Genomic DNA, 13,463 nt, shown 5'->3' on the forward strand with positions numbered 1-13,463 from the left:
ACAAGGGATTAATTTCCAAAATATACAAATAGCTCATGCAACTTAATATAAAAAAAATAGAAGCAACTCAATAAAAAAATGGGCAGAAGACCTAAATAGACATTTCTGCAAAGAAGACATACAGATGGCCAACAGGCACATGAAAAGATGCTCAGTATCACTAATTATTAGAGAAATGCAAGTTGGAATTATAATGAGGTATCATCTCACACCAGGCAGAATGGCTGTCATTAAAAAGTCTACAGGAATTCCCTGGCAGTCCAGTGGTTAGGACTCCATGCTTCCACTCACTGCAGGGGCCATGGGTTCGATCCCTGATTGGGGAGCTAAGATCCTACATGCTGTGCGGCATGGCCAAAAAAAATAGAAAGTCTACAAATAACAAATGCTGGAGAGGGTGTGGAGAAAAAGGAAACCTCCTACACTGTTGGTGTGGGAATGTAAATTGGTGCAGCCACTATGGAGAACAGTATGGAGGTTCCTTGAAAAACTAAAAATAGAGTTGGCACATGATCCTGCAGTCCCTCTCTTGGGCATATATCTGGAGAAAACTCTAATTTGAAAAGATATATGTACCCCAATATTCATAGCACTATTTACAGTGGTCAAGACATGGAAGCAACCTAAATGTCCATCAACAGGTGAATGGATAAAGAAGATGTGGTATATATACACAGTGGAATATTACTCAGCCATGAAAAAGAATGAAATAATGGCATTTGCAACAAAATGAATGTACCTAGAGATTATCATACTAAGTGAAGTATGTCAGAGAAAGACAAATACCATACAATTACAAAACAGAGATAGACTCACAGACATAAAGGGGGGACGGATAAGTTAGGGATTTGGGAGTAACAGATACACACTACTATATATAAAATTGATAAAGAACAAGGACCTACTGTTATAGCACAGGGAACTATATTCAGTATCTTGTAATAACCTATAAGGGAAAGGAATCTGAAAAAGATTATGTGCATAACTGTATCTCTTTGCTGTACACCTGACACATTGTAAATCAGCTGTACTTCAATCTTAAAAAACTGCAAAAAAAAAAAAGAAAAGTTGGCAAGACTCAGGCGTCATATTGTTTGAATAAAGTCTTATTGGTAACACCTGGTTATAAAATCTGTAGATGGTCATACTGTGCCATCTTGAGTACTATATTTCTGATGATTCCATTAATTTGAATTCTAGTCTTAAGGTTTAGAAAAGAAAACTTAAAGGACGAATTCATAGAATTGTTTGTCTTCTTAAGGGATGTGAGGGAGAAGTGTTCAGAAATTGTTCTTTCTTCTTTTCTTCCCTCTCTCTTGTTCTCCTTTCCTCCTTCCCATGTTGCCTCAACTTCTGTCCTGGCCACCAAAAAAGTTATTTATCTACGTGCTACTTCCTCCAATCCAATATCATGTTTGTAAGCTCAAATCATTTAAATCTGAAACTCCTATGGCAGGCCCTCAGTAAACATCTTTTTTTAAAAAAATCAAGGTGTAATTGACATATAACATTATATTAGTTTCAGGTGTAAAAAATTGTAATGATTCAATATTTGTATGTATTGTGAAATCACCACAATAAGCCTGGTAACATCTTCAGGGCATCTTCTTTTTGAACTTCTCAGGTATTTTTGGTTAGATTTTCTTTCTATCTGAAGGAATCATTTACAAGCTGAAGAACCTTCTGAGATGTGACCTGAGTTTTGTTCTCAATAGTATCATCCTCCCCATCAACCAAGCCAGAACCCCAGACTTATCTTTGATTCAGCCTTCTTGATTTTCATTATTTGTTCATTTGGTCCTGCCAATTCCTCTTTAAAAATGACTGTCACAAGTATTTCTTCTTTTCTCCAGTCTTGTTAGTTACCATTCTGTTATGGAGAATGTTGCATTTGGAAGATTTCATCTGAGCTCTGCTTCTGGCTGATGGCCTAACTTCATCTTCATGAGGAGGTTGTAACAGGATTGTCGCGAGCCCCTTTTGGAAGCTAACATTCTATTATACTAATCCAGGGTCTTTCCTTCTCACCCTTTCATTGCAGTAATTCCTAATTGTTTTTCACACCTCTAATCGCAGTCCTTCCTAATAAGATTAGTCTTCATATGTAACTTTCATTGCCTTTAGGATAAAATCTTATATTTCCTGGTCTCCATTTATTCATGTCATCATTTCTCTGCTTAATCGTTATCATTGGCACTGGAGCAAAGTGGAAGCTTCACCCATCTTCACAGCCTTCCTTTCCTTCACCTAGAGAATCAAACTGGTTACTAAATTATATCACTTCTGACGCAGGAATTTTTTTTTTTTTTTTTAGGAATGTCTTTTGAGTCCATATTTGTTCTCCTCTGCCTATTCTAATCTAGTCCTCATCTTCTCTTTGGACGTTTGAGCAACCTCCCAGATGCTTGCTCTGCCACCAGTTTGTAGTTACCAGATTTATCTCTCTGAGCAAAGATCTGTTATGTACCTTCTCTGTTCTCAAAACCTTTTGCTCCACACTGTTTATATATGAAGTACAAGTTTCTTTGCAGAACTCATTTGGTCCCTTCCCTTTACTTTTCTAACCTAACCTCATCTCTTGCACCTTGTCATCATGCCCCCAGCTTCCAGCCATACTGAATACCAGCGGTTTCCTGTTTATTTCTTTCATGCTCTACTTCTACCTGGAACTCTCTGACCCTCTCGTCCCTTTTCTGCCTGGGAAACTCCTCCCTCAAAGGCATCACTATGTAGTTATCTTCCTTAAAGCTCTGAGAAGAAGTACTAATCTCATTCTCTCTGTGCCTGTTATGCATACGTCTTGGGTGCAGAGGGGGTCATATCAGAGTTATCTGTTTATATTTCCACTCAGAACCTCTTTCCAGGTGGATTGTAAACTCTGATATCTAGGGTAGCTAGTCTTTAATTTTGTTCATCCTCAGAGTTTGGCACAGTATCGGAACATAAAATATTGACTCTGTGTTTGTTTGTTGCTTGATGTAAAATAAAATAGTAAGGAGCCTCTGTTTTCCTTAGAAACAAAAAAGGATTTTAACCCTATTAGTTAGAAGACTAAAATTTTCCCCTTGGTTTTGCTTGAGCTTGAATTCCTTCATCTTTTCTTAAAAGATTCTTCTAAATTTTTTGTCTGTCATAGGTCCTTGGGACCAAAGATGGCCCAGGGCTGATCTGGACACCTGGTAGTATTATTAATAGGAGCCAAAAAGCCTTGGACCTAATTATGATTGTAACGAGTGGGGTTTGACCATACCTTAACTACACTTGTGCATACGAGCTGCTGAATGGTGCTTCACCTTGCTAAACGTGACTGGAAGCTGGTCATCAAACTTGGACATTTTTGAAAGGTATAAGACTATTTTTTTCATCAGACCAGTTCCTAATAGTTCATTCAAAAGTTGTTCCTACTGAAACCGTGTCTTTAGGCTTGAGAAATTCTTCCCTGAATTACATTTAAATTCTACCACTGAGCCTAGTTTTCTGCCTGAGACAATGCTTTCATTTTAAGGCAGTGATTTCTACAATTTGCACAAATATGTGCTTCTTATTTTTTGTACTATCTATAGAATTGCTTGCATCAAGAGTTTTCCAGAACATAGTGTCTCAGATGGAAAATGTAATAGAATCCCAGTCTCTGCCAAATTAATTTTTCTATTTTGTAGTTATATAATGTTCCCATTGAACACTTGTTTTTCTTTGTGATGAATGCTGAGAGGGAAGCTGGCATGGTTTTGATACATACTACAGATGTATAGGAGAAACGTCTTTAAATTCAGAACATTCTATATTAAATAAGTCCATGTTTATACTATAAATTTATTTTTAATTCACCTGGATTTATTTAGTAAACTCCTTTAATTATTTTCAATGTGCAGTTGCTCTAACAGTAGTATCTAATATGTACTAAAATTTAGAAAGCAGTTTCCCTGAAGGCTTTGCTCTGTCTTTATTATAGTAAATAATAAAGTTCTTTTATTTAGATAAAAGTAATTTAGAAATAAAATAGTTTTAGGGAAGAACTGGGCTGGCTCTAAAAGCCAGGTTATCACAGCCATGGAGGCCAGGTTCACCTCCTTTTCAGCCTTGTCAGGTAAAAGAACAAATTATACCTTTATGATACTTAATATTATGTGTGCCTGAAACATATAAGCCATGGGGTATGAATTTTCACACGAGCTCCCGGAGAAGGGCTCTCACATGGGATGAGAGCAGTAAGGCTTCTCTGCCCCATGTGCCAGTCACTGAAATATTTGTGGGCATTGTGGGAAAGGACAAATCTTTAGTTTTCATAACTAAGGTATTGGCATCTGACCACAGATTAGCATTGAAATAGCACAGTGATGAAAGTGAGTCCATATGCCCGCTGGGATTCTGCCACTTCTTCATATGGTGAACCTCAGAGGTGCTACATCATTGCTTATCATCCAACAGTTAATATACAAGAGAACTGGTAATGATATATGCACTTTATTTCATTCTCAATGCAAAAGCTGCAGATAAATCTTAAGTTTGCAGATCTTTGAGTATTTTATTAATTTAGCAGATGGAAGTTATATTTAAACTTATTAAGTGAAATAATTACTGGGTTTGTTCCTAGATCCTATCCATATAATTCAGAGTAAGAGGCCTATGCTTCAGTCTATTCTGCTCAGGCTTTCAAATTCTTTTGACAACCTGGATGTGAAATTCAAAAGTCATTAATGTGATGTGTTAATTTTGCACTTTTTGACTTACTGCAGAAATCTTATAGTTTCCATAGCAACAATAACCTATCCAGATTGTGTAATATTCTTTACAGTATTAAAAATAAAACTACGCAATTACTTGAGCTTTTGGAGCACTTCATTTAGGGGAACTGGGGATTGAAATATTTCTGTTTAAAAGAAAATTATAATTTCATATGAAAGTTTTGTCAGAAAGCATGTATAACTTTAAGAATTTATTCAATTAAATATTTAGTAGTAGATACCTGGTAGTTAATTTAATTATTAATTGTATGAAATTTACATTGTAAGCATTGTGTTAAGCATCTCAGGCACAAATGCTTTCACACACATACCCATACATACTTTCAAGGTAGGGGGGGATATTTGGCTTTAATTACATTCAGTCACCTTCACCTGCTGCTTGCACTTCTTAGTGGCCTCTGGGTGGTCTGAAAAACGTGTAGTTTTATGTTTGGAGGAAACAGGATGGAGAAAAAGGAACACTTTGCTCTTTAAAACATGCCTAAGATATCACTTTGAAAATACAAAAGATTGTTTTAATAGGTGACTGTTTTCAGAGTATCAAATTATTTTGTATTTTTTCTTTTTCCCTCTAATTCTAATTTAAAAGGCAATATAATATTGGCATTAAGGTAGTTAACATAACTTTCTACATCTTAACACAACTTTTTCTTCTTTTATATCACCTTCAACATATGTCTAAATGTATATATTTTTATACGGTATGATTTATGTATTTTCTCAGCAACATATGGTAAACATTTTCCATGTTTCCAATGATCTCCATGATTATCATTTTAATAATTGCATAACAGTCTATCCTGTTGACATATGTGGTACAATTTCTCTTTATCAAAATGCTGCTTAATTGTTTCCTGAATGTCATATATTGGAAGAAAAATGGATATAATTTTCAGACTGTGGGAAAAAGTAACCATAACTCAGTTATTTGCTCAAAACAGACGATTGTGAAAATCTTCAAAATGCACGTAAAATGATGTTTTAAAATGCATATTATGAGTAACCTCTTAAACTGCTTTATCTGCTAGTAAACACAGAATGGGGAAAATGAGGAATAGGTAAGTAGGACAGATGCAGCACTACTTAGGTACTATCATTTGACAAAACCTTCATGACATGGTGATACCCTGTTGAGGCTCTAATATAATCAAAAGGCAAAACTCAGAGGGCATGGATTATACTCCTCTTGTCAAAATAACCAGTGGTAGGAATCACATTTGTGACATTCAGCTGGGGCCTTGCTGTGGCTGGTTCTGGTGTCAGTACCCTGAGGATACAGTGTTGCACTAGACACTCATCTGATACTATTACTATTTTTATGGACCTATCACCATTATTGATCTGTTGTCTTCCCTTGGTTAAGCACCCTGGTAAATAGTGGGGTTTCCCAGAATTCCTAATTCTACCTCCATTAATTGGAAAATTCACTGTAACTACTGAGTTTTTCCTAGATATCTTGAGAATGAGGTGTTGGTGGCCAATTTTGAAGTGTTTCCAAGGCTTTTGGTTGAGGTCTTAGGGATTTTGAATGTCCCCTGTCCTAGGTGAAAACTAGCGTGTCTTAGTGGGTAATACATTCTTCTATAACTCCCCCATTTATTAAGTGGGTCTTATACTGTGAAATTACTTTAAACAAATATATAAGTTTACATCTGTCATTTATTTTTGTAATTAATGTTTATAACAGAATGCTTTCATGGACTCCAGATAATTAAGACAGTAGAATTATCTTACAATATGCTTGAGTTTATATTTATGCTTGTTTACTTTTTGAAACTAGTGCTGTGTTTAGTATCCTGTTCTGTTTCCATTTTGTACTTTGTGTTTTGGCTCTGTCTAGTGTTTTCATTGTGACATGAATATGTTTGGTATTTCACATTATTGTAATGGAAATATTATCAGAAATAATAAGCAATGCATGCATAGTGAGGGTGTTTACATATTACTGAGAGTTGTGCATTTCATTGTTTTTGTAGTTAAAGTTTTGAATTTGAAAATAACATGTAGAAAAAAATAATTTTTTTGTTTATATGCAGAAAAGATGAAAAGGAGTATGCATTGAAGCAAATTGAAGGCACAGGAATATCCATGTCGGCTTGTAGAGAGATTGCAGTAAGTGGACATAAATACATTATTTATTTTGTTATGATATTGGATGGTGATTGATATTAATATAAAAGCTTCACTAATATATAGAATGCATGTTATTTCAAAGATGTTAATTAGTTTAAGGATATTTTATATAAGATGAGAAAAGTTGCATAAACTTTGATTACTTGAAAGTCATCGTTGAACATTGTCTTAATGATATTTAGGATTTATAATCTTAAGAATACTGAGCTAAATGATTATTTAATTAATTTGAATTATGATTGAGTATAATTATTAATTTAAATTAGTAATTTAATATCTGTCTTTTCTGTAGTTTTAGGAGTGATATCTGTCTTTATAGAGAAGAGGGTGATACTGTTAGATACTATGCATATAAAATATTTTTTCTGAAATAAGTATTTTGGTGTTACATTTTACTAGTTGCTAGAAAAATAAGAGTATCATAATAATAGGAGAATTCCTTAAAGAAAGATGATTTTTTTTTTGTCTTTATATGGCATACTTGTACATTTAAGAAATGATTGTCCATAAGAATACCTAACATTTCCTGAGTATTTACCAGGTACCAGGCTTACTAAGTGCTTTTAAGTATTAATTAATTTAATTTTCATAATCATGAAATAAGTAATTTTAATATCCCCATTTTACAGATCAGTAAACAGAGGCAAAATCATAATTATGGCTTAGAAGTCTTAATATTATGTTCCCTTATTATAGTTCTTCAGTTTCTTATTTTAGTGTTTTAGTTTCTTATTGGGGCTTTATCATGATATCACATCTATAAGGGATTTATGTCTCTAAATTATTAAATATATTGTCCATATCCATTAGATATTTCTGTCTCTCATTTGGTAATTATTACATATATTGCCCACGATTCCATATTTCTGCTTCACTCACATGGAAGCACTACATCATCACTCTTAATCATAAGAAAAAGAATGATGCAAAGAACACATGAGGCAGGATTTATTTACAACTGAGTGTCTGCCTTAGTGGCTAAGCTAGCCATGAGTCTCAGTTTCCTTATTTGTGAAATAAGGGAATTATAAGGTCCCTTCTAGTCATAAATTCTTTGATTTCAGAATGGGAGCTTCTCACTAGACTGTGCACAGTTTGAAGGGCAGGGACCTTGTCTTTTTATCCCTAGTTCCTAGCATAACTACCTGGCACATAGCAGGTGCCCCATAAATGTTTTTTGAATAAATCAATAAATAAACAGAACAAAAAAGTTCTATATGATCCTAAGTTTGCTTTAGAATATAAATTTATTATTTAAGATTTTCATTTTGGCAGTTTTCCATTAACTGTAAATTGGTGTTTATAATGCCCTACCAGAATAAGCATTTGATATATGATTTTTAACTCCCTGAAAGTCATAAACATTATTATTTCAATCAGTATGAATATTACTGGTGTGCAATTTTGCTATTTTAGAGTACCATAATTTAGTATAGCATTAATTCAACTTCCGTGAGTTAATTGGGTTAATAACTGCAATTTAAGGTATTGATTATTAGGAAATGAAAACCCAATTCTAGATGTTCTTTTTGAAACAGAGACATATCTTCTGAGGAATACATGGGTTCCGTTTTCTCAGCATCCTCACTAGCATTTGTCATGTCTTGTTTTATGATAGTAGCCATTTTAACAGGTGTGAGGTGATATCTTACTGTGGTTTTGATTTGCATTTCCTTGATGATTAGTCATGTTGAGCACCTTTTCATGGACCTGCTGGCCATCTGTATATTTTATTCTTTGGAAAAATATCTGTTCAGTCCCTCTGCCCATTTTTTAATTGGATGATGATTTTTGCAATTGAGTTGTATGCTTTCCTGATATATTTTTAGATATTAACCACTTATCAGATAAATAGTTTGCAAATATCTTCTACTCTGTAGGTTGCCTTTTCATTTTGTTGATTGCTTCTTTTGTTGTGCGGAAGCTAGAAAAACTTAACTCTTAAACTCATTCACAGTCTCTATATTTTTATTGAGGGTTTGCCTAATAGAACTTTAGGAAGTATGCAGAGTTTCTGGATTGAGTAATTTTTTTAATCATTTCCTGAATGACTTAACTGCAACATGATAGGGATTTTGACAGAAAGTTAGCATGTATGTTATTGCATAGTGGCTAAGTGCATACTTCGTAAATTATAAGCTCACGGACACAGTTTTATAATTATTGCTTTATGCAGTTGTCTTTTTTTTTTTTTTTTGTCTTTATTGGAGTATAATTGCTTTACAATGGTTAGTTAGTTTCTGCTTTATAACAAAGTGAATCAGTTATACATATACATATGTTCCCATATCTCTTCCCTCTTGCATCTCCCTCCCTCCCACCCTCCCTACCCCACCCCTCTAGGTGGTCACAAACCACCGAGCTGATCTCCCTGTGCTATGCGGCTGCTTCCCACTAGCTATCTATTTTACGTTTGGTAGTGTATATATGTCTATGCCACTCTCTCGCTTTGTCACAGCTTACTGTTCCCTCTCCCCATATCATTAAGTCCATTCTCTAGTAGGTCTGTGTCTTTATTCCTGTCTTACCCCTAGGTTCTTCATGTCATTTTTTTTTCTTAAATTCCATATATATGTGTTAGCATACAGTGTTTGTCTTTCTCTTTCTGACTTACTTCACTCTGTATGACAGACTCTAGGTCCATCCACCTCATTACAAATAGCTCAATTTCCTTTCTTTTTATGGCTGAGTAATATTCCATTGTATATATGTGCTATGCAGTTGTCTTTTAAATCACATAGAAGAAAAAAGAGTTAAGAACAAAAATACATTTATGCTGTCTTTTCTATTTACCCATGTTGTTACCTTTACCAGTGCTCTTTACTTTTTGTGTAGATATGGGTTACTGTCATATATATAGTTCTTTGTTTTTAACTGAAGGTCTCCCTTTAGTAATTTTTTGTAGAGCAGATCTTCTAGGAATGAATTTTCTCAGTTTTTGTATTTGGGACTATCTTGATTTCTTCTTTTTTTCCTTTATCACTTATTTCTCCTTTGTTTTTTGCAGCATAGTTTTGACGGATATAGAATTCTTGAATGACAGTCTTTTTCTTTCTTCACTTTGACTGTGTTATCTCACTGCCTTTTGGCCTCCATGGTTTCTGATGAGAAGTCAGCTGTTAATCCATGAAAATCTCTTGAACATTAGGAGTTATTTTCTTGCTACTTTCAAGATTCTCTCTTTGTCTTTGTCTTTTGAAAGTTTGATTATATGTGTAGGTGTGGAACCTACTTTGAATTCGTTGAGTTTCTTGGATGTAGAGATTAATTTTTTTTTTTTAATCAGAGTTGGGAAGTTTTCAGCCATCATTTCTTTAGATATTCTTTCTGCCCTTTTCTTTCTCTCCTCGCCTCTCCTCCTGAGACTGCCATTATGAGTATATTTATAGGCTTGATGGTCTCCCAAAGGTCACTGAGGCTCTGTTGATTTTTTTCTAATTCTCTTTTTCTATTTATTGCTCAGACAGGATGTTTTCAATTGCCTATCTTCAAGTTTAATGATTCTTTCTTCTGCCAGCTTGAATTTGCTGCTAAGCCCCCCTCTAGTGAAATTTTCATTGTAGTTATTTTACTTTTTGATTCCAAAATTGCTGTATGGTTCTTCTTCTTTTTTTTAATAGACTTTACTTTTTAGAGCAGTATTAAGTTTACAGCAAAATTGAATGAAAGTTCTAGAGATTTCCCATATACTCCCTACCCCCACACATGCATAGCCTAACCTATTATCAACATCCTCCACCAGAGTAGTACATTTATTACAACTGATGAACCTATGTTGATACTCAAAGACCATAGTTTACATTAGGGTTCACTCTTGGTGTTGTATATTTTATGGGTTTGGACAGATGTCTAATGACATGTATCCACCATTATGGTATCATACAGAGTAGTTCCACTGCCCTAAAAATCTTCTGTGCCCCACCTGTTCATCCTAAACCTATTCCCCACCCCCCTTCCCCATAATCACAGATCTTTTTACTGTTTACATAATTTTGCCTTTTCCAGAATGTCATATAGATGGAATCATACAGTATGTAGCCTTTTGAGATTGGCTTCTTTCACTTAATAGTATGCATTTAAAATTCCTCCATATCTGTCACGGCTTGATAGCTCATTTCTTTTTAGTGCTGAATAATATTCCATCATCTGGATGTATTACAGTTTGTTTACACATTCATCTACTAAAGTACATCTTGGTTGCTTCCAAGTTTTGGTAATTATGAGTAAAGCTGCTGTAAACATTGTGTGTAGGCTTTTTTGTGGACATAACTTTTCAATTCCTTTGGGCAAATATCAGCACAGTTGCTGGACTGCATGGTAAGAGTATGTTTAGTAGTTTAGTAAGAAACCACCAAACTGTCTTACAAAGTGGCTGTGCCATTTTGCATTCTCACTACCAGTGGATGAGAGTTCCTGTTGCTCCACATCCTCACCAATATTTGTTGTTGTCAGTGTTCTGGATTTAGCCATTCTAATAGGTATGTAGTGGTATCTTGTTTAATGAAACTCTGCTTTAGCCTTTAAGTCCTGCTTGTATGGCATTAAGAGATGTGAGATTAGAGTCTTTTCAGATATTTCCTGGACATACCCACAGCTTTGCATATTGGCATGGTTACAGTCTTTATTACCTAGTTTCAATTATAGAAAATTCTAGAAAATGAAAACTAATCTGTAGTGGTGGCTAGTAGATCATTGACTGTGTGGGGATAGGAATAGAAACAGGGATGTATTACAAAGGAGCATGAGGAGTCTCTTGGGGATGATGTAAGTCTTCATCATTGTGATTGTCATGATGGTTTCATGGGTTTGTATCAACAATAAAACTCGAAAATGGTATGCACTTATAGCTCAGTAAATTCAGGGGGAAATCAGTAAAGGCATATGAGATTATTAGTGGATCAAGGGTCTGTGAAAGAGGAATTTGTAAGAATCAATGGATCGCAAGCAAAACTGGAGGGATTGGCCTTGAATAGGAAATGGAACAGATAGTTCATCCTGTGAACCTACAGTGACAGAAGAAAGGATGGTGTCAACATATGTCAGTTTGCTAGGGAGATGATGAGGTAGTTACATTCTTGTGTGCCTCTTTTTCTGTGTGTGTGAATGTTAATGTGGTGAATGTTTTAAGTTATTGAAGGCTATGTGAAAATATGCTGATCAAAAATAAGGTTATAGAAGTGTTATAGTCCACCAAAAGTAGGAGACCAGTCATGGCACCAGTCTGCATGACTGTACTGTTTTCTTCATTATAAGCCCAGTGTAAGAAGGGAGAATTCAAATTTCTTTTGACTGATGCAGTAGGACAGAAAATGTAAGGTGGTAGAGAGTCAGAGAGGTTAGGAGGGACTGATAGGTTGGGGAGAATGTAGACAACATCATAAATGAAAAAGCAGATAGAACTTGTTCTTTGCCTTTTTCCTTCTGTATCCCATAATATTATCTACTTCCTGGCATTTTCTCATTCATATATAGACACATAGGTAGGAGGCTTTTGATTTGGAGAAAATTAGGAACAATTTCACTCATTACTCTAAAAGGATGGGACTGTGACTGAAGGACACCTTCTGAGAGCAGGGTTGGATGATGAGAAAAGAAGTCAAAGAACTCGTAGCCATGGAGTGAACTTGGAAGAATGTGTACAGGATGGGAAGAAGTTTAAGAACTAAGATGCATCACTACCTCAAGTGTCACCAATAAAGAAAATCGTATCACATTTTAATTTCATTTGAACCTTATTGATCACAGGTGAATTATAACCCCATATCTTTGTACAGTGCTTTACAGTTTACAATATGCCATAACAGGGAATAATTCTGGGTGATGAACATACTAGGAACATGTGAACATGAGCCCTTTTAGCTTGAGGTTACAGGGGAGTTCTAATGTAAAGTTTTTTTTTACCTTTGTGGCCTGTGTAATCATAAGGTTGCTAGGTTGAAAAAGTGATAAACACCATTAATTCAGATCCTATTAATTTGTTTCCTGGTTATGAAATTCAAAAGTGTTTATTATAAAATTCTCAGAGGGCTTCCCTGCTGGCACAGTGGTTGAGAGTCCACCTGCCGATGCAGGGGACACGGGTTTGTGCCCCGGTCCGGGAAGATCCCACATGCCGCGGAGCGGCTGGGCCCGTGAGCCATGGCCGCTGAGCCTGCGCGTCCGGAGCCTGTGCTCTGCAATGGGAGAGGCCACAAGAGTGAGAGGCCCGCGTACCGCAAAAAAAAAAAAAAATTCTCAGAGAGTGTGGAAGAATCATGTTAAGAGCATCTGTTAACACTAACACTTAGAAATAATCAGTATTAATATTTTGCGTATAGTCTTCTAGACTTTTTTCTTTGCAAAAATACAGAGGATTTTTTTCCCATAAGAGTGAGGAGTCCATCAATTTTTTATAAAATGTAATTTCATCTGGGGTAATACAAAGGTAAAATTTTAACTATCAAAATAATAATTGTGGGCTTCCCTGGTGGCGCAGTGGTTGAGAGTCCGCCTGCCGATGCAGGGGACGCGGGTTTGTGCCCCGGTCCAGGAGAGGCCACAACCGTGAGAGGCCCGCATACCACAAAAAAAAAAAAAAAAAAAAAA

The 13,463-nt window shown here is 35.4% G+C and overlaps 1 protein-coding gene across 3 annotated transcripts in view; it reads left to right on the top strand.

The window, feature by feature from the left end:
- The window catches only part of CDK19 (cyclin dependent kinase 19), a 180,717-nt gene that overhangs the window by 52,686 nt on the left and 114,568 nt on the right, over positions 1 to 13,463 (top strand). For all 3 annotated transcript variants that reach the window (XM_024740923.1, XM_024740926.1, XM_024740924.1), the window contains one exon: positions 6,782 to 6,857. In XM_024740923.1, coding sequence (XP_024596691.1) covers positions 6,782 to 6,857 — 76 coding nt within the window. The remainder of the gene's footprint in view (positions 1 to 6,781; positions 6,858 to 13,463) is intronic.

The sequence above is a fragment of the Neophocaena asiaeorientalis genome, unplaced genomic scaffold (assembly GCF_003031525.2).
Source record: "Neophocaena asiaeorientalis asiaeorientalis breed wild unplaced genomic scaffold, Neophocaena_asiaeorientalis_V1.1 scaffold203, whole genome shotgun sequence".
Classification (NCBI taxonomy): domain Eukaryota; kingdom Metazoa; phylum Chordata; class Mammalia; order Artiodactyla; family Phocoenidae; genus Neophocaena; species Neophocaena asiaeorientalis.